This window comes from Ammospiza caudacuta, chromosome 1 (genome assembly GCF_027887145.1).
Source record: "Ammospiza caudacuta isolate bAmmCau1 chromosome 1, bAmmCau1.pri, whole genome shotgun sequence".
In the NCBI taxonomy this organism is placed as follows: domain Eukaryota; kingdom Metazoa; phylum Chordata; class Aves; order Passeriformes; family Passerellidae; genus Ammospiza; species Ammospiza caudacuta.
The window spans coordinates 105,018,375-105,044,631 of NC_080593.1; the positions used below are offsets into that span (position 1 = coordinate 105,018,375).

The 26,257-nt window shown below is 40.3% G+C and overlaps 1 protein-coding gene across 22 annotated transcripts in view; it reads left to right on the forward strand.

Moving 5' to 3' along the window:
- EPB41L3 (erythrocyte membrane protein band 4.1 like 3) overlaps window positions 1–26,257 on the forward strand; it is a 141,552-nt gene that overhangs the window by 88,860 nt on the left and 26,435 nt on the right. For all 22 annotated transcript variants that reach the window (XM_058810935.1, XM_058810869.1, XM_058810927.1 and 19 more), the window contains exons 4-10: window positions 12,118–12,222; window positions 14,471–14,513; window positions 17,286–17,361; window positions 18,893–19,111; window positions 19,428–19,515; window positions 22,980–23,132; window positions 25,199–25,296. In XM_058810935.1, coding sequence (XP_058666918.1) covers window positions 12,118–12,222; window positions 14,471–14,513; window positions 17,286–17,361; window positions 18,893–19,111; window positions 19,428–19,515; window positions 22,980–23,132; window positions 25,199–25,296 — 782 coding nt within the window. The remainder of the gene's footprint in view (window positions 1–12,117; window positions 12,223–14,470; window positions 14,514–17,285; window positions 17,362–18,892; window positions 19,112–19,427; window positions 19,516–22,979; window positions 23,133–25,198; window positions 25,297–26,257) is intronic.

A 26,257-nucleotide genomic window follows, 5' to 3' on the forward strand; every position in this document is an offset into this window, starting at 1 on the left:
TTATTTGTGCAGTGAAATGTTGAGTTTATCAGGCAAAAATACTAATTTTGATACCTTGGAGGTGCCAGCCATTTTTCATAACATTGAAAACTATTGTGAGCAGTCCACCTACATTGAAAAATACTTTCAGCTGATCTGAAACTGCATATATATTTGGGAATAGATGGCTAGCTCAAAATTTTCTATTGAAATAGTGCCTCTGGTTCCCTCCCCTTGGGGAACCAGCTGGACACAAGCCAGGCAACTGGAGCTTGTTCGCCATCTGGCAAAGTTTTTGAAAACTAGGTTTGATCATGCACACTCAGACTGAGGTACTGCAAGGTTCCTTGCTGGTTAATCTGTTTGCAAGAGCCCAGGAGAGGATGATCTTCCACCTGCCTTTCACTCCAGACTGAGAGATGTCTGTTGGCTCCAGGGGTCCTGTCCTTGGCACCATCCTTGCTGATGGCCTCGCCAGGGTAAGACTGCATCAGTCCCTTCGTGTTTGTCTTCTCCAGGCTTATTGCCTGGGCTGGTCTTGGCCCCAGAGAGCCTTCAGCTTCTTCCTGGAGTGCCTTGTGCAGCCAGCACCCAACCTCTGCATGTATTTTTAATGACTGCTGGAATATAAATCAAAAAGAGTGGATGACAGGCTTTGTCTTTTCCCTTCAAATGGACACTCAAAGCCTTCTACTGTTTCTGTACAATGTGTACATTCCTCTACCTCATGCCCAACCAACACAGAAGTTGCTGATTTTCATGTCACTGCCCAGTCACGCTCCTGCCAAGCCTCCCTGCATTTTGTCATGTTTCCTGCTCTGTTTCCTTGTCAATGAAGTGCCTGCTGCTTGTTTCAGTCCCAACCGAGCTGTCTAAATTCATCAACTCTAGTTGCTCCAATTTATAGGTGCTGTCCCCACGTTTACACTTAGAGTTGCCGTTTCCAGACCCAAACTAAGTAAATCTTCACTTTATTATCATCCTCTAAATATATTACCATGTCAAAGAAAATCTTAATGCTTCATACGGGTGATTATTTTTTTTTCCAGCTGAGCCGCATGCAACACTGCTCTGCTTTTGTGTTTTCTCATCCTTGTCTGTTGATACAGTGAACAGAATATCATAGACAGGACTGGGTGGTGAAGTATCTGCTTGCAAAGCAAAGTGTTGATAGGCAGCAAGGTCTGTCTCTCATGGTTTATCTCACTCTGGCAGAAATGGTTGTGGTCTGAAGTGGATAAATCTTTGATGTAGCTTGAGAACAGGATTTGTTAGTTTTCATGAAAACCCCAGCATTGATGGTGCAATACCATCTAAGGTACCCCAAATCTAAAAGCCTGATCATCCTGCTCCCTCTTCTGCCTCAAGCGCATCTTTCTCTGCAGTGTATTTTTTTTTTCACTCCAGGCTGGCAATGTAGGTCAGAGAGAGCTCTGTGGCTTTTAAATTCATATGGCAAGATTACTCTGTAAATCGGACTATGTTGACAGTAGAGCTTTTTCAGCTGAAAATAAACAAACTGTTTATGGGGGGTTTTTTTGTCAATATAAATAGCCAAGGACTATTTATATCTCAGGTAGTGATTGGTTCCCCTTGATATGTAGGTACTAGGCTTGTGCACAGTTAGTTAGCACGTGAGATGAGGAGAGATGAGTGTTTGCTGAGTTTATCCAAGTATAGGTAGAATAAGGAAAATATTTATAGCCACTGCTGGAAAGCTTCAGCTGCTGCATGAATCCCAAGGGACCTGCCTGAGTTACTGCAGAGTGTCTTGCAGGAGGCTGTAGGGCAATCAGGAGGCATTAAGCCAATGGATCAGCTGCATGTCTAGCTAAAATCCTAGCCCAAACAATCTGTGCTCTTAAGAAAGCTGAGTGAGGGGGTTACTTTCTCTGCTGAAAGGCCTTCATAAATGGAATACTGTTTATTATTTTATGTCATGATTTAGCAAATGTGTAAAGCTAATAAATGTGCTGAGAACAGAACTTCTAATTGAGAAATTGTGTCCACTGTTTTTATATTCATTTTATCAGAGGCTAGTGCTCATAAGCTGGTAGCAGACCTCAGCATGCAGTCTGTTGGTGCACTTGGGATGCATTTGATAATCATCACATTTGACAGGTATTTCTGTAGCCATTGTGCACGTGCAGACGTGGCTCTCACACTTCCACATCCAAAAGCATGCTCCAGACTGTTTATTTTTTATCGAGTGCCCCCAGCACGGTTGCATTGTCGTGAAAGGAGTGCTCACTGTTTTCCCAAGGATGCAAACTGTGTGGAGCACCCATCAGTACACTTAGAGATTGTGTGGTGCCAGTGCTGGTGTGATCTCTGCTGCTGAGGTAGAAGGCAAAAACCCTAATTTGGTTTGATGCCAGAATTGGGACTAGGTCACCAATCTTCTTACTGGGATTTAGCAGTCCTCTGGGGTTTTTTAGATTAGTGCTGGTTGTTTAGGATTGCCAGCTCAAATGGCATTAAAGAAGGTTGCCCCTGATAAAAACTATGTCATATTATACAATGTCATTGACATTTGCTGCAGGTATCTAACAGTTGCATAGGCAGTGTTACATATTTATCTGTTGATCTAAATGCTTGGTTAGCAGTCGACAGAGAAGGTTATTTTCAGGAATGCTAATACATTTCAATATGGTGTATTACAATAAATATCAACAAGATGCTGAATTATAGTACTGCCATCATGGGGGAAAAAAGACAGTGGTCAATTATCACTGTATGTTAAAATACCTTCTCATCCACTCTGTTTCCTTATGTGCCATCACTTATATGTGCAAGGCAGTATAAGATAGTGTTCTAAATTAAAAGGCAGAGGCAGATATGCAAAATATTATTGCAGGTTTTATTTCAAACTATTACTCTATATCAGTCACCTACTGGGATGTTTTATGAAGGTTCACGCATAAAGAAGTTAATAAAGAAATAGAACAGTTGGAGAGCTTACAATGATATGCAGCTTTCAGGAAAAGCATTTCTGTACATGAAGTAGCTTCATAATGGGGAAAAAAGTCTTTTTAATATAGCTTTTATTCAGAAAAATCTTTTTGAAATTGCCTAATTCTTAGTTCCCCCCACTTTTGGCTAAATATTTTATTAAGTAGATATTATCTGGAGTTTTGACTTGGGACATTTCCAAATACATTTTACCACTGAAGTATGGAAAACTTTTGAGAACCAAAAAATTTATGTATTTTGCTTTGAACATTTTCTTTTCTTGGAGTGTGTCTCTTTTTTCCCTTTGCATCTGGAAAAAATCTCTTGTTCAATATCTCCTACATTTGGTGACCAACTGCTTACAAACTGGATGAGAGGGTTCTGTCCATCTAGGGATGCACTTATGAACATTTATGATTAATGACTGTGTGTTATATTTTGAACATTTATGTCTCCTCCTCATCCAGGGGAGAGCAACAAAGATTCTCAGAGGGCTGGAGTGCCTCTCCTGTAAAGACAGGACTGAGAGGGTTGGGGTTGTTTGGCCTGGAAAATAATCCAGGGAAATTATTGTGGCCTTCCAGGAGTTAAAGGGGGCTTACAGAAAAGAGAGAAAGAGACATTTTACTCAGACAGATAGTGATAAGACAAAGGGGAACTGTTTTAAACTAAAAGAAGGAATATTTAGATTGGATGTTGGGAGGAAATTCCCAACATCCAATCTAAATATTGGATATTGGGAATTTCCATTACTGTGAGGGTGCTGAGACACTGGTTGCCCAGAGTAGTTGTGGATGCCCCATCCCTGGAAGTGTTCAAGGCCAGGCTGAGTGGGACTTTGAGCAATCTGGTTTAGTGGAAGGTGTCCCTGCTTATGGCAGGGGGTGGAACTAGACGATCTTTGAGGGGACTTCCAACCCAGGCCATTGGTTTATAATGGTTTGCATATGCAGATTTTTTTCTGCAAGAAGCCAAGTAGTTGGAATAAAAAGTCAATATGAGTTAATTTCCTTTATTTTAAAGGGCTGTGTGGAAGAGGGGAGTAGGGCATTTCTTGTTTGCTTTGTCGATGTATAGCCTACCTTTGGCATACAGTGTTGCGCTGATAACTTTGGCAAAGGTTTTTTTCCCTAGGAGAAAAGACTTGAAAATGTTTTGTGGAATGCCTAGAACATGACTCGCAACACATTGAACTTTCAGATGAATTAACTGGTATTGATGCTTCTGGAGCTTCCAGTGCCATTTTCAGCAAGCACAGCAGGGGATTTAGAGACCTAAATTCCAGTGGTTAAGTCATGTCATGCTCCCAGATGCTTTTATCCTACACATTACACATGTGATATTTACTTCAGTAAACCAGAGGAAAATTTACTGATTTTGAGCCAGTTAAGACTCCAGTAAAGATTCTCTATCCTGTTTTTCTTTCTGGATTCTCCTTACTTAGCTTCCTGCTGTGAACTTCAGTTAAGAAACGAGAGATTTGAAGAAATTCAGGGGTTGTTTTCACTCCTGTCACCTTTCTGCTTCATCTTCTTTTCCCTGTGGAGAGAAAATGCAGACAAGTATAAACAGGGAAAGAGTGAATCCATTGAAAATGCAAATTACAAATATGTAGAAGTTAAATGGAGTTAAAATTTCTTGGAATGACTTTTTCCACTTATCTTCCTTGAGAAAAATAATGATTTCTTTCTGCTGGCTTCAATCAAGACATGTTCAAAAAACATGTCTTCCATGTTTGGAGATTTTCTTGCCTAAAGTGCAATGATCAGCTCCTAGAATTTCTCAGTTCAGCTCTTTGGTTCTTGAACAGCTCAAACTCTTTTCAGGAAGAACATGGGAAATGTCATGGTATGTTGATTATTATTTCATTCACAGATAAAAATGTGCTCCTTACCAGAACAACTGTGTGAGTTTAGAATCTCTGATTGACTTTCTGTAGATGGAGAAGCAATATGGTGTGGCCTACAAGCTTCTCTACATTTGGAACTACAATGAACATCCACTTACAAATTTACATCTGTTTGTATCCATGTATTGTATGCATCAAATTATATACATACTTGCCTATGCATATTAACTTTTTTCATATGTGTGATGTTCATATCCCTCCCCCAGAAATGGGATTCTCCATACAAAAGTGATATTGCAGGCTTGGTCACTTTAGCTTGCAAGTAATGAGTATTTGAAGAAGTGTTGTTTTTTTTTTTTTCTGGGATTTGGCATATATTTTGTATTAATGGGGTAGTTCATGAGGAAAGAATGAGAAATTGTGTTGTCAGGAGGTTGGAATTCAGCGACTCAGAGACTCAGCTGGGGGAATTTTGTTAAGAGAGTGCTCTCTGTGGTGAGTACAAAGTATTCCTGACAACCAGTTAATCATTTTCACTTGTTTGTGTTGCAAGAATAATTGCAGAAGCTGCAACATGGGAATGGAGAAGCTTCCCTTGCTTATGCTTCTTATTTGTTGCCATAAGCATTTTAGTATATGGTGTTTTACTTGTATTTGCACATAGGAGACTACCATGCAGCCCATGCAGTGTAGAAAATGAAAGTATCAACCAAATTAAATTGCAAAAAGTAATTTAAATTGTAACAGGAAAATGAACTAAAATCAGTGGTCTGCACACAATTGGAATCTTCTTCATCAAAAAAAATTTGAAACATTGGAAAGGAAAAAAAAAATAGCTAATTCTTTCCCACCAGAAGGAAGAGGGGAAAAGGAAGAGGTTAGTACAGCCACATGCCAAAATACATTACAGCATGCGAGGCTAGAGCCAGCCCACACATTTATACAGTGCATTGTTGAGATCCATTGGAAAGTGCAAATGCTAATTAGGAATGTGAACCAGATAACCTCAACATCACTTCGAGTCCAATTATTCGTACTGGGATTTCATGATACTGATCTGTTTGTCCTTATTCCAACAATCCTGCCTAACTAGAGTTATTACAGTAATTGTATGGAGTTGGATGCCAGGCTGGAGCTAGTGTGACATTGCTCACTGGCAGCTTGGCAGCTTTTCCCAGGAAAGCAGCAAGGTCATTTGCATATGTATTTGTGCAGAAAGTTACATGCAAACTCATCCCTTTTAAATTCCAGGTCCACAGCTGTGATACATTTTCATCCTGCTGTGCTCCTTGACTGGTCAGGAAGGGAAGTGGAGTTTCAGTTCATCAGGCTGTCCTGACCTTGTGGTTACTGTGCAGTGGAGTTGATGGTTATTGGTGGCAAGAATGAATCCTGTTATAGATGTCTGGCTGAAGAACTCTGTTCTCACTTTGTGTTTTCCCTAGCACTGCAAAATTTGGTCTGAATGTGATCCCTTGTAATTGATTCCATGCTGCAAGCAGCCCTTACTCAGCGTTCTGCACCCACACGAGACTGCAGCATTGAAAGCCAAAGCAGAACCGCCCCAAAGTGCGTCACTTTGGAGGCTGCAATGGTTTTCATTTCTAGGAAGCAGAGAGGGCTGCTTGCTGCTCATCAGCTCCTCATCCTGTTTCCCTCTCAGTGAGAGGAGGGTAATCTGCTAGTGAGCAAAAATAGAGCTTTGAGAGTAGACCAACACTCTGTGCTGTAATCAGACACTGAACCCCTTGGCACCTGGGGAGGTGCACAGGGATCCCAGTATCATGGCTGTGCTGGTTCAGAGGGGCTGGAGAGACCCCTGATGTGAGCAGGGCAGTGGCCAGGCCAGGGAGCAGGTGTGGTCAGGCCAGCTGTGGCATTGCCTGGCCAATGCCTTGAAACCCTCTGAGAACAGAGGCTCCTTAGCCGTGCTGAGCTGCCAGTCCCAGAATGGCACTGCCCCTCCAGTGAGAAATCTGTCAGGCAGAGGGCTGGGTTCTGTCTGAAAGAAGCCTGAGTACTGACAGGTCCTCAGCATGGACAGCTCTAGCTGGCATAGAGCTAGGAAAGATGGCTGGTCCTGTAGGTTGGAGGTTACCCAACAAGTGAAAGTGGGTCATTCAGGGTGAGGGGCAACAGAAGAGCCTCAGGCTGCGTTATCAGGGTGGGTGCCAAAGTGGCCTGCAGGAAGACTGCAAATGATTGTGTTTCAGGGACAGGGCAGGTTTGCCAAACCAGGAGCCACAGCAGCTTGAAGACCTTTTGGAGAGGTGGTGCCTCCTGGCATGGGGCAGCTAAGCCTACTGCCCTTCATAGAAATAAAATTTTTCTATTGGAGGTGGCAGATCTGAATCCTCATAAATTTTCCTCTGGCACAACTGGCTTCCAGCCTGGGACACACGATCCAACACATAACATTTTAAATCTTCCTGATGTCTTCCTTATATGTTACTGACTCCCAAAGGAATTTTCTGGAGTCTTACTACCACCTGTAGGACAAGGAAGTTGGCATCATACCTTTGTATTAAGTTGTTGGTTGCTCATTTTCGATGTAATTTTCCTCGTGGCTTAACACAGTACAATAACATATGGGTTTGGTAGCTGGGTTGGCACAATACAGGGGTTTTATTACTCAAGAGTCCTGATGGGCAAAAAGGTGAACAGAAGTCAGTGATGTTCCCTGGCAGCACAGAAGGTCAGTGCCATCCTGGGCAGTGTTACCAGCAGGCCGAGGGAGATTATCCGTTCCCTTTTCTCAGTCTCAAAGTGCTGAGTCTGATTCTGGGTTTCCCAGTACAAGGAAAAATGAACATACTGGGCAGAGTTCAGCAAAGGGCACAGATATGAGGAAGGCCCTGGAGTATGTCTTTTATGAGGAAAGGCTGAGAGCTGGAGCTGTTCAGCCTGGAGAAGAAAAGGCTCAGGGGGATCTTAGTAATGTGTATCAATATCTGATGGGAGGAGAACCAGAATGTTATTTGTAAATTTTTGCTACAACAGGAGACAAAGGGCACAAATTGAAAGACAGGAATTTCCATTTAAACAGAAGAAAAAAAAATCACTATGAGGGTGACCCCCGCAGACTGTGCAGTCTCCATCCATGGAGGTATTCAAACCCAAGTGGGCACGATCCTGACCAATCTGCTTTAGGTGGTGCTTCTGGAGAAGGGAGGATGGACTAGGCAATCTCCAGAAGTGCCCTCCAGCCTCAGCCATCAGCAGTTCTGTGATTACCATACAGCACATAGTTTGTGGCTGAAGTGATAACAAAAACTTGCGTTTTGTCATTTTGATAATATTTGCTTATTATAAGTACTTTGCAGCTCATGAGTTTAATCATAATAAAGGAAAACTTTTTTATTATTGTTCTGCATTAAGAAATGCTGAATTTTGTATCTAAATTTTTGCCAATGAGACTTGATAATAATGTTGTTATTGACTTGATAATAATGTTGTTATCCAGGCAGAGCAAAGGTGGAAGCTCTTGAATTTTTGAGTTCTTCACTCTCTACTCTGTTCACACAATATTGGTCTGGTGATCTTGTAAGGTGATGGGGGTATGGTGGAGGAATGTGGGCTGAAGAAGATGATGTGGGAAGATTTGAGCATGGTGCAGAAGCCCATTAGGGGACAAGAGAGCCTTTTGTGACCTTCAGCATCCCAAGGAAGGAGCAACTTAGCATCAAAACTGAGGAGAAGCTGATGAGAAGAGAGTCTGCTTCTCCTTATGTGTGAGAATTGCTGGCAGGCACTGGCTTGCCAAGTTTGCTGCTGCTGGCTCCTTTCACTGGGAACTTCACCAGGAGGCTGTTTATTCCCATTCCAGCTTCAAGAGAGAGCCATGGCCTTTATAGACCTGCAGGGATGAGGCTGTGAAAAAACATAACGTTTTTGCTCCCAGACCTTTGTGTTTATTTATACCGTTTAATCTGTGTCTTGTATCCCTTCTGTTTACTTGATTTCCCAGAGCTTAAGCAAAGTGTCTTTTTTCACATCTGCACATTTCCTTTCATCCCATTCATGCCTGAAAAATATCTAACGATATTTCTAGTGGATTCTCTTGCCAGATTTACCTTTCAGAAATTTTTTTTCATTTACAAAGTCAGTATTTCATAGCACAAAGTCTTCTTTTTGATTTATTTTTTGATCCACATTTTTGGACTGCTGGAAATTGATTGGCATTTTTGGCATTAAGTTGTGATCCACAGTAACCAGCAGACTGTCAATCTTTCATCGTCTTAGACTTGTCACTCCAACAAAATGGAAGAGGAAGGTTTAGGATGGATTGAGAAGCTGTATGATTTTGTAAGTTGACCTTTCTCTTCCCCTCCCATTCTCTCCCTTCCAAAGCAATGATATCCTTGCCTTTCATGGCAGGGTTATTTGGGCATGCACTAAAATAAAAACAAATAACAAGGGCAAAACAGGCTGTTCAATTGTTTTAATTATATATTTCCAATTGAATCTCCTAATTTCCCATGAATTTATGCAACAGCTTCCCTTCACTTTGTTTCTGTGCAATGTGCTTTAGAAACTGTGTGCCTGCTCACAACACATGGGTACAAAGTGGCACTGCTGCCTATGGGCAGGGGCATGAGGATTTCTCTTGCATTAGGAGAACAGCAGGGGTGACTCCATTTAAGGCTGCTCCAACTCCCCAGATGATCAGAGTCCTCAAATCCTTCTCCCACAGGTCATATCTGACCTGGGAACAGGCAGGGTGAGGGGCAGTGGTGAGACTATGATGTGAGGCTCACACAACACTCAATGTGAGTGTTTGGACGCTCATGGCTCTTTCTGTAGGAGGAGAAGTGATCTTGGTCAGACTTTCCCTCAACTATCACCAGTTCTTACCCTGTGATTGTGAAGAGAAGACACTGGCCAGGAGGGGCCGTTAGTTACATTTTGATTTCTCATGTCCTCTTGCACCACCAGCAGGGGTTATCCCCCATCCTGATGCAGCAGGACTTTTGTGGAAAATTACTTATGTACAACTTGGGCATCTTCACACAGGAGGAGGAAGAGGAGGTTAGATTGCCAAGAAAATTGTTCCAGATTGCTCTAGATACTCTCACTTGCAGTGTGTAGCCAAACAAGAAATACTGAGCACTGGAGGTGTCCTGGGCATTTGGTTTTTATTACAGCACAGTCCTGCGCAACTGTTTCCTGTAATTCCCTGTTAAAACATCATACCTTGCAGCTGCCTGCTACTATTTCTCAAAGCAGACGTCTGTGTAGATCTCTGTAGCTATGGATCAGCCACATAAAACAGCTCCTGTGCTGGCCTTGAGTGACTCTTAAAATTAAGTGAGCACTGAAGTGCCACAATTCGAATACATGTAAATGGTGCACTGGTGCAGACCAGTGTTTTTCAGAGCTGGTGTCCTCTAGAGCTAACCTGCTTGTTTTTCCCAATTTGGTATAACTACTTAATTTGTTAACAAGTAGAAGAGCAAGAAATTTGTCAAATGCAACATTGCTTGCTTACAGCAGAAATGTGAGCATTTTGGCTTGAAGTTTCTGAGTTGCTTCCTCTCCACACACTAGTATTAAGATCTTTTTTGTCTGCCTCTTTCTCTACAGAGAGCACCAAGTATAAAACCAGCAACCTCTCGTTACCTACTTTCAAGTTCAGGGCGTGAAGAATTAACTAAACATTTGTTTTGACACTATAAAGGAGCTGGGGCATATTTGCGCTTCCTACTTACAGCGTGGAAAGCATGTGACACACAGAACAAGGCCCTAGAGCTGTTTGCTCAAATAATGCTGGAAGGCACAGTAAATGAAGTTACAGGAATACACTTGTAATGCACTTCTGGGCCTGGTTTTCCTTCCTCAGCTGGAGAACATTTTTTAGGCCACGCTTCAGTTTCTTCATTGATAAAATGTAAAGGATGTTTTCCAGTGACCTTTCCAATATACCATTTGAATACCAGTAAAAATACCAAATTTAACACAAATTAGATTACACTGCACAACTCCCTTCATCATATCTTGTGATGTTTTCACTGGATGTTAGGCAGCAACCCTCAGTTCTTTCCTTTTTTTTCTCTTGGCTTACTTAGGACTTCTAAAATAGTTTGAGGCCAGCATTGGGCTCCATGGGTTTGCTGGCATAGCTGTGTCAGCTTGGATTTTGAGCTTCCCTCTCCCAGCCAAGGCTGCTGGGCTGGAAGTGCAGTCCGGGTGCAGCTCTGTGGGCAGATGCATGTAAATTTGGAGGTGGCATTCTCTCCTCTTTTTTGTCAACTGCCTGCATTGCCTTTGAAGCAAGTAGTGTGTTTCCAGTCTGGTTCTAGCCACCTACAGAAAAAGAAAACGCTGTGCTGACATCAACTAAAATATTTATGTATGTGTGTGGTCAGAATAAAGTGGAGAGATTTTTCCTTTAGCTGAGTTGCACTTTGGGAAGCAGGCAGTGATGAAACACAGCGATAAATATGGCCCAAATAATTTTGAATTGTTTATCGTAGTTAATGAATATCAAAGTTGGCATGTGTAGGTTATAAAGAGGATGTTTCTGTCTGTTTGGTTTTCTGGAGGGTTATTTTCTCAATTTCACATACAACGCTGAGAAGCAGCATGACCTGAATTTTTACTGTCCAGTATGATAGATACTATGAAGCTTCTGCTAAGGGCTCTAGATGTTGACAGTGAGAGGCCTTCTTATCTGACATGCCAGCAGTAAAGAAGGTTACTGGGGCACTGGAAAGCTGTTTTTTGCCCAGCTGCATTCCCAGTCAGATACCAGGCTCTTCTCATGATTTCCATGGATGGCATAATCACGTTTCCCTGTGTGATGACAAAAATGGGTCCTGAAATCAGTCCACACTGTTACCAAAGCAAAAAGTATGTCCATGTTTGGTTTTTCCTCCAGTGGATTGCCCCGCCAGTCACAACTCTGATAGTCCATGACCAGGAATATTTTGTACTGCTATTTGTTGCTACTTGCACACAAAGAATTGCTTCGGTTTGCAAAGGTGTGACCTCATCATGCTCTTGAAGCTGGAGTTTCTCAAAGACAGAAGAGATTTTCCTACTGGAAGTTGAAATATGACATATATGACTTATTTCTAACTCTGCAAGAAGACTTGAGGTTTTAGGAAAAGAGGATTTGCCCCACTCAGCAGATTGTTATGAAGCTCCAGGTCAATAGGTTGGAAAGATGGATGCATTGATTTGAATCATTTTGAGGTTACTGGTTTGACAGAAAAGATGTTATTTTAATATTTTGCAAACTTATTTTTAAAAGTGTTTAAAACTTATTTTAAAAGGTGTTATTTTAAAATTTTGCAAACTTAATCATCTTTTTGTTTGTTTTCTGTTATTTCCCACAGAAACGTTCCAGAGGTCAAGTGCTATTTGACAAAGTGTGCGAGCATCTGAACCTTTTGGAAAAAGACTACTTTGGGCTAACATACAGAGACACAGAAAACCAAAAGGTAACCCACAAAAATGCAGATGGCCTTTGGCATGTGAACATCAGAACTCCCTGAGACACTCCCCAGACAGCTGTAAACAATCCAGAAGGTGCTTTTATCTTCCTTGCCAAGTTCCATAGACACAGTTTGAGCAATGGTCTTTTTGCGACTTTACTCCTCAAGAGCATCTCCTGTGCTTCCCTGGGTTCCCTCTCTTTCGGCAATTTATGACATAGAAAATATTAATCATAGAGCTGGTGCTCTTTCTAGTATGATATATTACTTTACTGTCAAGATGAAAGTCAGATTTACACTTATAGATACACTGCAAAACATATCGTACTAAAATATGGCTTAATAATAGTGATTGGGACACAAATAGGCAGGGGATGTCTGACTGTTCCTGCTAACTGCCAAGATAAGGGAAGGCTTTAAGCCTTGACTTCATCTTAGCATTATTGTTGATTTGACTAAAGACATTAGTCTTCAGAAGCAGTTAGTAGCAACAGTGAATCACATTCTGCTGTCCCGCATTCCAACTTCCATATGAAACAAGCTGTGTATTACAAGTGTTGAAGATATCTAATGTGAAGGTGTTTGGGACATGGTACCATGAAAGAGAGAGTATCAAAAAATAATTTAAAATATGTTGTGTTATTTTGGCATTTTAAGATAAATATTTTGACAGAAACCAATACAAAACTTCTTAGAAATATGCACAGTAGATCAGCAGAGCTCATCAGCTGAGGATATTTTGTGCTTTGTGAAGCTTGAAAGGGCTTCCCTGATGGAGCTGGTGCTTCTACTACTTTTTTAGCTGTTTATGCCTTGTGGGAGCAACAGTTGTGTTTTCTAGGCTTCCTTTTGTTTCAGATATATATGATATTAAATAAATCAATCTTTTTGTTTCTTTTTTCCACTTTCTTTACAGACTTCTTTGTTTCTAATTCAGAAAATCACTTAAGCAGATACTTGGTCCATGCCAGCACAAGATAATGCCCTAGCATGTGCTTAGTTTTGAGTTTTGAGAAAAGCTAGGCAGAAATCTAAGTGCATTTTCAGATAGGTATGCTTTCCTGTGGGAAAGAAAAGCATGGATTCATTATTAACACGTGGTTTAGAAGCACTAAATATTTATAGGTCACCAGTTACTTTACAGAGCTGAACAGTTAAAAGAACAGCTGCCTGCCACCCGTTTTATTGATCAATAACATGCATATTTTTAATGTCAAAGTACTTAACAATTCGTCTCCATCCTCTGGCACATAACTTTCAGCCAGACAACAACATATGTGCCCACATCCCATGTCATCTTTGTAAACAGAAACCCTAATGTGTCTTTAATTTCTTGGTGCATAATGTGCTTTTGTGCTCAGCAATAGCTGGAGATCTTCAGGCTCAGGTTTTGCACCACAGAGCAGGTTTGGACAGCTGCAAACTGGTTGTTTTTGTTGGGGAGGATTGTTGTGTTCTGCTTGTTTGGTATTTCTTTAGTGTTTTATTGTCTCTGGTACATCTGTTTATCTTTCTTTGGAGAAAGTGGAACTTTCCTGGGGAAAGTGAACTTTTTGTTCTGGGCTCTGACGCATTTTAAATATTAATTTGATTCTCTTAGAGGTCAAGAAAGCAGAGGCACTGAGACCCCAAGCTGCTGTGTGCCTCCTCCAGAGGGATTTCATCTGCTCCTTGGCATCTCTGGGGTACTAACACATCGCTGGGATAATCCTCCGCCTCCTCAGCAGGGGTTTTGTCTTGCATAGTCATTGGGCTCTGCATGGTGTGGATGGGGGGCAGAGGTGCTGTGGTTCTGCCTCTGATTTTCCCTGGAGAGCCCCTCATGCCCATGCTGCATTGCAAACATCCCTACTCTGCACTTGCTTATCCTCTAGCAAGTCTTTTCAGCCTTTACAGGACTGGAGGAAAAAAAAAACTATCAAAACCACGTCTTTTTAACAAGCTTGTAGAAATTCAATTTTACCTGAAAATACTCTGCAAAAAGATCTCTGTGGTTTTATTTTACCAAATCCTATTTTTTATTCTTTTATTTCAAATCATTCAGGCCCTCAAAGTCTGTGAAGGATAATGAAATTCCTGTTTATACCCAGGGCCACATCTGGAAAGTTAGTGTTAGCCCTGCCTACTGCTACCCCAAGGAGAAAGGAGTGGCAGAGCTTCACATGTTCTAGCTTTGACTCATAGCACTATTTAAAAAATAACGTTTATTGTGTTTTCTACTTCAAATTGAAAAAAGGAAACATTTTCTTTGCAGAATTGGTTGGACCCTGCCAAGGAAATCAAGAAGCAGATCCGAAGTAAGTTTGTTATCATTGCCCCCTTCTACACGTCTCCCCATGGGGACAAAGCATATTTCACAGTCATCTTTTGTATCCCAAGTCTTTAGCAAAGGAATTATGTACATCCTTTAGATTTTTTATGCTAGGATGATGGTAAAGCATTACTGATGCTCACAACATGTGAACTTGTGTTGCTGAAAACAACTTGACATTTGCAATGATGCAAAATCCTGAAATTTGACATTAAGCAATGTAACCTTAGGGACTAGGCCATGTATTTGAATTATTTCTTGCATTACTGATATTTATAACATATGCAGAAACACTGTTCATGCCCCATACTGAAATAATTCACTGATGCAAAATATTACTCTAAAATACTTTTTCTTTCTTCATTTCAGAAGATTGATCTCTCTTCCAAAAATGACCATGAGGTTTCTAATTCACTTTAATCTTTTTAAAAGCTCAATTGTTATAACTAGGCATCTAGTTATAAACTTAGTATAAGTTTCTACTAAAAGCAAAAATCTGTATTCTAAATCTATATTTCTATTTCACTTTGTGGCTTCATATATTAGAAATTCAAAAACCGCTCAAAGGAAAACCTTTTTGAGACTGCTGGGTTCAAAACTAGACTTGGATTTTTTTACTTCCCCTCACTTTTAAAAATTTACAAAATGTCTATGTGTATGGCTTCTGTGGGCAGAAAAGCTCCAGTAAATTTTTTTCTTTGCACATTTTGTAAATGACCTCTTCTAGCACTTTTGCTTCCACAAACAAATGTATCTGGTAGTTCACACTAATTGGATAAAGACTGGCAAAGAAATCCCTTCCCTCTTCAAGATTAAAAGGGTTAATTTACACTGGTGGGAAAATTTCCCCACTTACTATGAGCAACTTCCCCTTTCCTCCAGTATTATTTTCATTACAAGTAAGTGATCTGCAATACAAAGTAATGTAGATTTGCCTTTTTTAAGTCTCTTGAAGGGATGGATCTGGAGGGGAAGGTGCTTTAGACCACAATGAGTCAGTTTACACAGATGGTCAATGCAAGTAAAGCAGCTCAGCTCCCCACCACATATTTGAAATGCATTTAATAGTTACCCAAGCCATGAAATAGACAATGAAAGGTTGTGGCACTGGGAGATTAAGCAGGGCAGAAGTGTCTCATCTTGGACTTGAGGCAGTGGACAGTGTTGTTTGCAGAAAATGACAATAATAATTTCCTTTCTCTTTACAATTCATCCCAGAAGTTTGGAACAGGCCAACAGAAGTTTGGAAAGGCAGTGCTGTTACCCATAATACTTTCCAAAGCATATATATAGTCCTGCTAAACTGGCTGAGTTGTACAACGTGCAGACCACATTGCTGGGACTTCATCCCAGTGTTTGAGAAAGGTTCACATCCCGTTAGTTATATCCCACTAACTTGCACAGTGTTAGGTTTTATTCCAACCCTGTAAATATGGGGTGAAGACTGCTTACTCCTCTATCTTAACCATCTGTGCTATTATGATAGGCTTTATCATAGGTTTGATGTATTTTTTGTGCCAAGGAATAGATTCACAGGCCATGGTCCCTTCCATCTGTTGTGGAACCAGGTGTCACCTCTGGCTGCATTCCCACCCTGAGGATGGTCTACTCTTTGCTGGGACCATGCCCCATCCTTGCTGCCAGCCAAATCTTCCTTTCATTGTCTTTTATGTCCCAAGAAAATGGAAAAATTCCTAGAATCAAGGACTCCAAAAGTCTTGCCAAGAGCTGAACTCCTGATGGTTAACAACAAAACTCTTCTTGCACATTCATGAAATCATTGAATCATTTGGGTTGGATGGGACCTTAAAGAACACATAATTTCAACCCCTGCCATGGGCAAGGACACCTCCCACTAAACCAGGTTGCTTAAAGCCCCATCCAGCCTGGCCTTGAACATTTGAGATTAGAGGTGTGGATAACCAAAGTGGATAGGATCTGCCATGGGATAAAATTTCCTTGTTGCTTGTAAGAACAGTGTGGTTTGGGGTTTTGTTATTGCTTTTCATTTGCATTCAAGTCATGTGCTAGTGTAACCTAACCCTTTTTTTTTCAGAACAGCTTCTAAATTTACCTACCATGTTCAACTCTATTTTTAAATCTCGATATAATTTTTTTTTACAACATTTAAAGCTAACACTCCAGAAATAATTTTGCCAACTCTGGAGATAAAAACCAGTATCCATCTCATGGGTCAACTAAATTTAGTGAAATGATTAAATAAGAATTCCCCAGTGCTATGTACTTTTGCAGTCATACTCTGTGTTTGTCCTTGCAGTTTTGTCTGCACAATAATTTATGTCTGCTGAAGAAAGGAGCTATGTGCTGAGGCAGCACGCTGAGAGGATGCTGTGAGCTGATTTGGGCAGCTAGACCTCAGCACATCACCCTACTCCAGAGCCCATTCTTACTCTGGCTTGCGGTCTCTGTGCTTTGGGCTATTGGTTTTTAAAACTTGTACAGACTGTGTGGTGCTTACTTTCAATAAACATTGTTCTCACACTGAGAGGTTTTTTTAGTATTAGTAATAAATTACTGCTCACTCAGAGTCCTCACTTCCATGGAAATCCTGCTAAATAAGTAAAGAAAATCTGATCTAATACACTATCTTCAGTATGATGTGTGGGAAAAATATTCTAAAACCTATTCTTATTAATTGCTTGTCTGGGATATTTTTAAGTCTGCTGGTGATTGAATAGCATGAGCATCTCTGTTTGCATTTGCAGTGTACTTTCAGTCAATCTGTGTTTTTTTCCAGGTGGTGCTTGGCAGTTTGCATTTAATGTGAAATTCTACCCTCCAGACCCTGCCCAGCTATCTGAAGACATTACCAGGTGTTTTAAACATTAAATACCTTTTAAGAAGTGGCTTAAAAGCTGTTCCTGGTAGCACTTACACTCTAATTATACAAGAAAAGAAATGTTTTATATTCCAATTGTCTCTCTTTTTCATATGAGCTTATGGAAAATATGCAATACTTTGACAAAAAAGATAGTGTGAACAGTGTCTGTCCTCTGTGTTATGAAGTATTTTGTGTAGTTTAAGCCTAATCCCCAGATTTTTCAATATGTAAATTCCTTTGAGTTGATTTTAATCTTCACAAAGATGCCTGATGCCCATTTTTGCATATATAGTGGTAACAAGTTATTACTGTAAGTAAAATCATGACTATGAAAGGAAAGAAGTGAGATAATGTTGTGGTTTCGTGACCATACTGAATCCAAAACAGAGCAAACACTGTACCAGCTACTTAGGGAAAAATGAACTCTCTCCCAGCTGAAGCCAGGATAGATGAGAATAAGCATGCATATGCAAATTTTGTGTATCATTTGACAAAGTGAGCAATCGATGTGCATGGAATAGAGAATATGGTGGTAATTAATAGCTGTTCCCTTCTCTTCAAGTCGCTCAGCTCTGCACTCTACACCTCTGCTCTTTGGTTTTGTATTCACATTGCAACCACACCAAAAAACCCAAAACTTCACCTGATTTCCTCCTTGGAAGGAGGCACAAAAGTTTTGATCCGTGATGAGTTTTTGTGCCATCAGCAAACTGTTTCTCAGCCTGTTGCAACATTTGGCAACCTTTGAATATTTTTAACCTTCAGTGTTTTGTGGACTACTTGATGCTTTTAAGGTAGCATGAAGCCTTTAGCCTTGATCAGGGTCCCCTGTGGTAGGTACTGTGCAGAAAGCCAGTGTGCCAAGAGTTCACAATTTAACAGAGGACTTCCAAAGGAAAGGATTGCTTTATTCCTCTTCAGACTCCTAAATTTCCCCTGGGAGCTCTGCCTTTGCCACCAAACCAATGCTCTTCACTTTTTTCTGTTTTCATGTATCTGGTGAAACCTTCCATTGCATATTTCTGTGATTTTAACAGCACTTACTGTTTCAATGTATTATTGAGAAAGCACAACATGTTGCTAAAGAGACACGTTATGTTTTTTGAAGACTTGGAGTTGTCCTATTCTGAAATGAACACTGTGTGAGAGATTTAAATATTTTTTTCTTATGAAAGAATTATCAGGTAGTTTTATATGTAAGTGATTTATGATAGAAAACTAGTATGATGAATGGGTATTTCTTCATCTAGCTCACTAAACAAAGTAATACCTTTATTTAGAGATCTCCATGCTGCTGTATAAAGATAAATCAGGTGTTCCTACTGGTAAATTAGGCAAGAGCTCGGGGTTCTGGGAGTTCTGGGATTGTTTTTACAAAATTATTATTGTCCTTGTGAATGGCTGAAGATCTCTGGGCTTGGCTGTCTGCAAATGCCTGTTGGAACTCTTTCCAGTGCTCGGGCAGTGCTTTGGAGGCAGTGGTGCAGGAGCCCTGTCTGAGCCGCTCTGGTGCTCCCCTGCAGGTACTACCTCTGCCTGCAGCTGAGAGATGACATCGTTTCGGGCCGGCTGCCCTGCTCCTTCGTCACGCTGGCCCTGCTGGGCTCCTACACCGTGCAGTCGGAGCTCGGCGACTACGACCCCGACGAGTACGGCAGCGACTACATCAGCGAGTTCCGCTTCGCGCCCAACCACACCAAGGAGCTGGAGGACAAAGTGATCGAGCTGCACAAGAGCCATAGGTAAGCACGGAGCAGCATCAGTGTGAGCTCCAGCCTGCTTCAGGTTCCATCTTGGTGCATCAGGAGATGTTAAATTCTGCAGTGGTGTACTTAAGATTTTTCCGGCAAGACTCCTCTGCATGTCTGTGGATAGAGAAGAGCTTTGCAGTGTGTGAGTTAGCAGGGTCTGCACTAGAGCTGTGGCTCTGTGAGGTACCCAGATACATAAAAGGTAAAACTATACTTCTGACAGGCTGAAAGTGTTTTCCAGCTGCTGGATTTTCTTTTGGATTCTGTTTCCTTAACATTTATGCTAGAACTGGTTACTTTTCCACAGGGGAATGACACCTGCAGAAGCTGAGATGCATTTCCTGGAGAATGCCAAAAAACTATCAATGTATGGAGTAGACCTCCATCATGCCAAGGTATGTGCTTTGGTTCCTTCACTGGCCATGTCTCCTGTGGCATAGTGCTTGGATCTGCATAGGCTCCCTGATTAATTTTTTCTTGTATTTTTGAGACAGAGATGACTCATGTGTCATGAGGAAAGGTGGACTCATGAAATAAGCATAAATATATCTTTTAACCATAACATAACTTATCCTATAGATTCAAAGATGTTGCACATCAACTTTCATGTATCCTTGAGGAAAATACTGAGTGGATGAGGTGATGAAGGAGGATTTTAGAAGCTGTCCAGAGAGTGGTGAATTTTCTTTTCATTCAGCTACATTTTCCAGTTTAGTAAGGCCAACCATGCTATCTTAACTGGATAGCAGATCATTTTTATGCTGCAAAGGACTTTAAAGCAATTATTTAGCTGTGCTGGAAACCTAATCAGATTGATGATAATGGGGAGAGAGCAGCTTGTCTCTTTCCTGAAGTGTGGTTGTTGCGGTTGACAGGGAGGGCAGTAATTCTCCTGGAAACATTCTCCCATGATCAAGTAGTTTCTCTAATCATCAGCAGACTAAGTTATGAATAAAACATGGTCATTCTTACTGTGGCTGGAGAGAGTCACTTATTAGCCTTGTATTGGTTGTCGAATTTTTGGTTTTAAGGTTTTTTTCCCAAATAAATAATTACTATTGTTTTCTTCACTCTTCAGAGTAAGACTAATGGATTTTAGCATTTTTGAGGTTAGCAAGCATCCTTGGCAAATGAATATGGAACCAAAGAATCCTGCCTTGTGGAGGGAACTGCATTTTCTCTAAAGGTCAAGTTATTGTGAGCTTGGTTTTTTGCTGCTGCAGCTCCTTTCAAGAATTGAGATAAATTTGCTGCTTGGATTTTGAAAGAGCCTGCAACGGTGTCCCTGGGGCATTTCATAGGAGCTGTACATGTGTGTTACAGAATTCAAGGCAATCTTTTGTGTTCTGTTAATTGCCTTCACTGAAAATGAAGAATCTGAGTACAGCTCAAGGGGCAACATCTACCAGGAGGGATGCCACTGCCTTCCCTGTATCCTGCAGATACACACTCTGTCTTGAGGCACATTTGGAGCAGGGAAATATGGATTGGCAGATGTCACAATGCAAAGAAGTCCAAAAACCAGCAACTAAATGGATTACTTTTTAAAAAAGTTACAGGCTTTGTTTCTGAAAATTTTACATAACATAGCATTAAGGCCTAAGTGTTTTTTCAGAATATTACAGAAAAGCTGTGAATTTTAAGATAAGATATTATAAAAAAAAGATTTTATTTATTCTTTCCTGAAAAAGTATTAGTATCCTGGTTTGCTCTTCTTTTTTTTTTTTCAAATTGAAAGACTCAGAGAAAAGTAGAAAAAGTAGAAAAGCTAATCTCTCTCCAAACTGATGCTCTTTATTTTAAAAAGCTGCAGTGATAACCAAGATGTGCCTGTCTGTGGGTTAAGGAAACCTACAGTCATCTTGAAGCCTGAACTGAAGGTGGGAAAAATAGACTCTGCGTGAGAAGTCATGTTTAGTTTTAATTAAGTCTGCCAGTGAGATTTGATGATGTCAGGCTAAGGGACAAGTATCTGTGCATGTCTTTTGGAAGTCATGCCACAGCAAATGTCTCTATGTAAATGTCAATTCATTAAGGTTGTGCCAATATATTCAATGTTGGACTCTCCAGCTCAGATTAAAATGAGTTCTCAGTTATAAAATGCAAGGCTGTGATGAAAAATATGTTCAAATAGACAGACTTGTCCTCTGGGCTGTCACCATTCTGAGGAGGGCCACCCCATCTGTATGCAGAGCTAGAGGGATGTGCTTTGGACATTACAGCTAAGAGGTTCCTGTCCCATGTAACTACATGGCTCCTGAAAATAGCCAAATTCTTTTATTCAGGTTTCATTTTGCAATAGAAGTAGCATATTGGAAAACAGTCTCTGACACCAAGTAACAGAAGTCTTGAATAAACTTAGATTTGTGGTGATGATGGAGACAAGGGAAGAAGGTATTTCTCAACAATTTTTGAGAAAGTGTTAAAATGATGAAGTTGCTTGCACCTGCAGAAACGTGCCATGTATGAGCACACTTGCATTTCAGACATTCACCAGGCGGTGTGATAATTGCAATGAGACTTTTTATTTTAGAATTGTTCAGGGTATTTAGATATTGCTCTTTGCTTAGGAAAGTGAAACTGAAGTACACTGAAAAAAAAATAGCTTTGTCATTTCTGTAGTGCCTGATGGTGATACCACACATGAGCTGTATTTAGAAAAAATCTATCTTTAGGTGGTGGTACCATCGTTGTTGGAACATATGTCCTCTATTGATGTGTTTTCTAACCCTGGAGTGACTTTGTGGCACTATTTCTGTGTTGTGATTTTAAAACTTTTTTTTTTCATTTCAAGCTGTGCCGTAACTGTTTCATCATGACTGACCACGCATACTATTGTGTTGGTCTTGAAATGTAATCAGATTTTCACCAAGTGCTTAAAAGATGGCTGGTTGGGAAAACTAGAGGAAAATTATGAATTCCTTTCATAAGAGGTTGACATCTTCATAGCTTCTGTGTTCAGGTTTTTGTGACTTTAAGTTATTGAAAAACAATTTGTGAAGAACTCAGTACTTTGAAGTGGATTCTTCTTTACTCTATCAGTACTAGTACTTTAGCTAAATGAAAAAACAGTGATAGAAGATAGTAAGACAGTGAAGATTGGTTTTAGACTATTTGAAGACTTCTAAAGGAAAGAAAAATCTATATTTCTTTCTTAAAAAAACGAATATTTATGGGTATGTTCTGATAAGATTGTGGACAAATCTTTTGTGTAGTGCTATTGTGTCTGAGCTACAGCCTCCTGGCAAACAGGTTATAGCACAGTCACAGTCACACACTTTTAAAAAATAATCCTTTCTGGTCCAAATGCCCAACTTTATGCCCACTGGGCATTTCAAAGTGAAAATACTGAGCAAAGATGCAAAAGCATTAAAGAAATTAGCAAACTTGCTAAAGCCACCTACTAAAGGTGAGCAAACTACAGAAGAAAAATTTATCTAAGGATTCACAAGGCTTAGTCATGGAGATGAGTGATACCAGGAGAAGTAAATTTTTATGCTGTCATACTTACTTTCAATCTGTTATTTATGCTAATAACACTTTTTTTATTATGCTAATAAAGCTTTGCTATATGATTGATGTATTTCTTTTAATGACATCTAAAATTTTCCTCCTCCTTTTGGAGTCTTTGGTAAATATAAGGAAACATTGGAAACCCTCAGTTTCCTTCACCCTGCCCAACCTTACTATTGTTTGCATGAATGCATTCAGTGAGGAGGGTAATGCTCAGAAATCAGGTCACTACAGCTGATGCATTAAAAAGACGTAGCTCAAATAGAAACACAGGATACAGGAATCTGTAGTACTGTAGGATGCAAGGATAGAAATGCTCAACAAAGTGCATTGCTTGCTGTTCCAGGATTCTGAAGGAGTGGAAATCATGCTAGGAGTCTGTGCAAGTGGACTCTTAATATATCGAGACAGACTCAGAATAAATAGATTTGCCTGGCCAAAGGTTTTGAAAATTTCCTACAAGAGGAACAACTTCTACATCAAAATCCGACCAGGGGAGGTAAGGGCATCCTGGCTCTCTTAAGTGGATGAGCCTCTTGAGAAAAAATATGTTTTTACTGATTTGTTGATTTGTTTTGTCTAATAAGCTTTTAACACTCCTCTCCATTTATATTTCCTAATTTATGCTGATTTTCCTAGGAAAGGTTAGGTACACGCTTTCTTTAAGATGCAGCTAAAAAACAACTTTGGTGGTTTTCTGTTTACATCCATGAACTAATGTAAGAAATAAATATGGCCATTTGCACTTAAAAATTTCATCTATATCATGAATACTTTGGGCATTTAAGTAGCATATTGCTTATTCACGGAGAGCTTGTTATCCTCCCTCATGTTGTACATGCAACTGGCATTTGTCTCAGCCACTAAGAGATGTAGACAGGCCATAGCAACCTTTATAAACATATAGGACCAGTATACTTGCAGCATTTTGGGTAGCTGCACACATTAGCCCTCCCAGGCCCGCCGGAGCTCCTGTGCTGGCTCTGGAGAAGGGGATGTGAAACCTCGTACAGTGAGTGCCCTCTCGTGGCTCAGCTTCAGGATGCGAAGCAAATATCGACCTCGTGGGCTGAGCAGGCGCCCTCCCAGGAATCATGGATGTCATGGAAGGGTTTGGGTTGGAAGGGACCTTAATGATCATCTGCTTCCAAGCCCTCCACCGTGGGCATGGATGCCATCCACTAGACCGGGTTGTCCAAAGCTCCATCCAACCTGGCCTATAAGATGGTAACTCTTAAGAAATTCAGGATCATCACAGGCGAAGGAGGATTTCCATTTTAAATGCTGGTACAATAGTTGGCCTGTGATAAATGAAATCCCCATACCCATTTAGAGTGTGGAGCTGTGTAGCAGGCCAGAAGTCACTTAGATGAGGACTGGCATTTCTCCCTTAATGCAGCCAGTGTCTCTGGGACTGACTTCATAATTGCTGGGGCTCCCCACCCCTGAGCCTGAGCCTTTTTTAGAGTCCTAAACCAAAGTCCACAAACCTACTTCTCCTGCCCATTAGCAGACACAGTTTTATTAACCAAATTTCTAGCCTTGAATTTGATTTTAAGAACCCAAACAAATAGTCATTGGCATTCCCAATGCCTGCACTGAAGCCCTCCACCCCTGCTACCCTGTTGAGCTCTGCTGGTCTTGGTACACAGTATCCTGTGACCAGGCCATAGTTCCATGTGTAAAATATTTCTGTAGTTCCGTAATCAATGCAGCCTCTGTCCAAATTACATTTGATGATAATGTGATTCACTAACTTACATCATCTTTATTATTTTGTTATTTCCTGCCTTATTTCCCTGTTAGCTTCTGTAGGGATCCAGACTTCCTTGAAAGTGCCTTTCTGTCTACCTTTCCCCCATCACAGCAACTCTGTTTTACCTACTCAGCTATCTGCATGTAGCCATCAACATGTTACAGCAGATATAGCTGGCACAGCTTCTGCATCTGAAATATATAAATTTGCAGTACAATCTAAAGAGGTCTGTTTCTATCTCTGGACAACTCTTTTCAATTACCTGTCTTACCTCATCCTCCTCAGATGAATTAACTCTAACCAATGTGATTTGCTAACAGTAGTACTTTCTCTGTAAATATCCTTAATCTAAGGCTGTGTGAGACCAAATCAGTCCCTAAGGACTATTGCTCACCTCCAGCTATTACTAGGCTTCCCACTGTAGTTATACACTGTAGTTATAACTTGTGAAATTAAATCAACAGGATAAAACACTTGAATGATGTTTTCTCAGAAGTCCCCCAAGTCTTAACTGAACTCTTTGTTACTATAGGGTATAAAACATCACTGTCACCATAAGAAATCTCTTGCTCATTGCTAGTGTTTCCCCCCAGAAATGATCCTCAAAGGTTGCCATAGATTATCATTTACAGCTTCTTTCCCAGAATTCTTTCTGTAGAATATGGATATATGTGGTTATGTACATGAGCATATACATTTGCCCTTGCAATGAGGTGATACAGACGGAGGAAATGGAGATGAACCTGTGTACACTGTCTAGACATAGATGCACAGCATCAAAAACATACTTATTCTTTTTTCCTACCTAGTTTGAGCAGTTTGAAAGCACTATTGGGTTTAAGTTGCCAAATCATCGTGCTGCAAAGCGCTTATGGAAAGTGTGTGTTGAACACCATACATTTTTCAGGTATGTGGATTTCTTTTCCTAAAGGTGTGATGTAAAATGCGACAGAAAATATCAATTTTGTCAGCAGAGATGAAACCCTTCAAATCAAATTTTCATTTTGATCATGAGGTACCTCTGAGCAGATAAAGAATCATTATTGCTTTTTCAAAATTTGAGATGTTACACCCAAATTATTCATACTATTTCAGATAGATATTGCTTAAAATCACCATATGGTCCTAATTAATCACTTTGCTTTATCTGTGCCACGATATTATCAGCTGCTATAATTAAAGAGGTGAAGGACTCTGCTGCATTACTGCATAAAAGCTTGCATGGAGAGAACAACTTATATGGAAGATTGCTGGGAGATGTGGGAAAGAGTTTAAAAAAGAATAATTTTTTTTAATTATATATGAAAGTACAGACAGTAGTAGGTCATGGATTTTTTTGGTCACCCAGAATACACAACCCATAGCTATAATTTTTGGATTACTAAGGAGTTTTGCAGCTATTTTTTTGACTTCTAGGAAGATCGGAGAAAAATGTGGAATAGTGAAATAAGTGCTGTAATTAGTTTGTGCTAAGATAGTTACTAAACAGATACTTAAAAAGAGAAACCCAAAAGGGTTAGATTTTCAACAGTTTGAAAGGGTGTGTCCAGTGCTTAAGTACTGTTTAGAATGTTTGGGAGTACTGAAGGATTTCCCTCCTTTCTTAAAACTGTTGGTTCAGGCTGTCTGTACATTCATATGAAATGCAGTCTTAGCAGCAAAAGATCTAAAGAGAAATGGAGTGTGCATTTTTGGGGTATTTTCTGATTTTTTATGAAAAATAAATGTCTGATGCATAGACTCCATAGCAGGAGAATGGCTTCTTCACCCAGCTGCCATGCCCTAATTACAGAGGGTGGGAGAGCTCTAACCTGAAAAATGTCTACACCCCTATGAATGAATACTGCATGTCATTGACTGGAAATCAG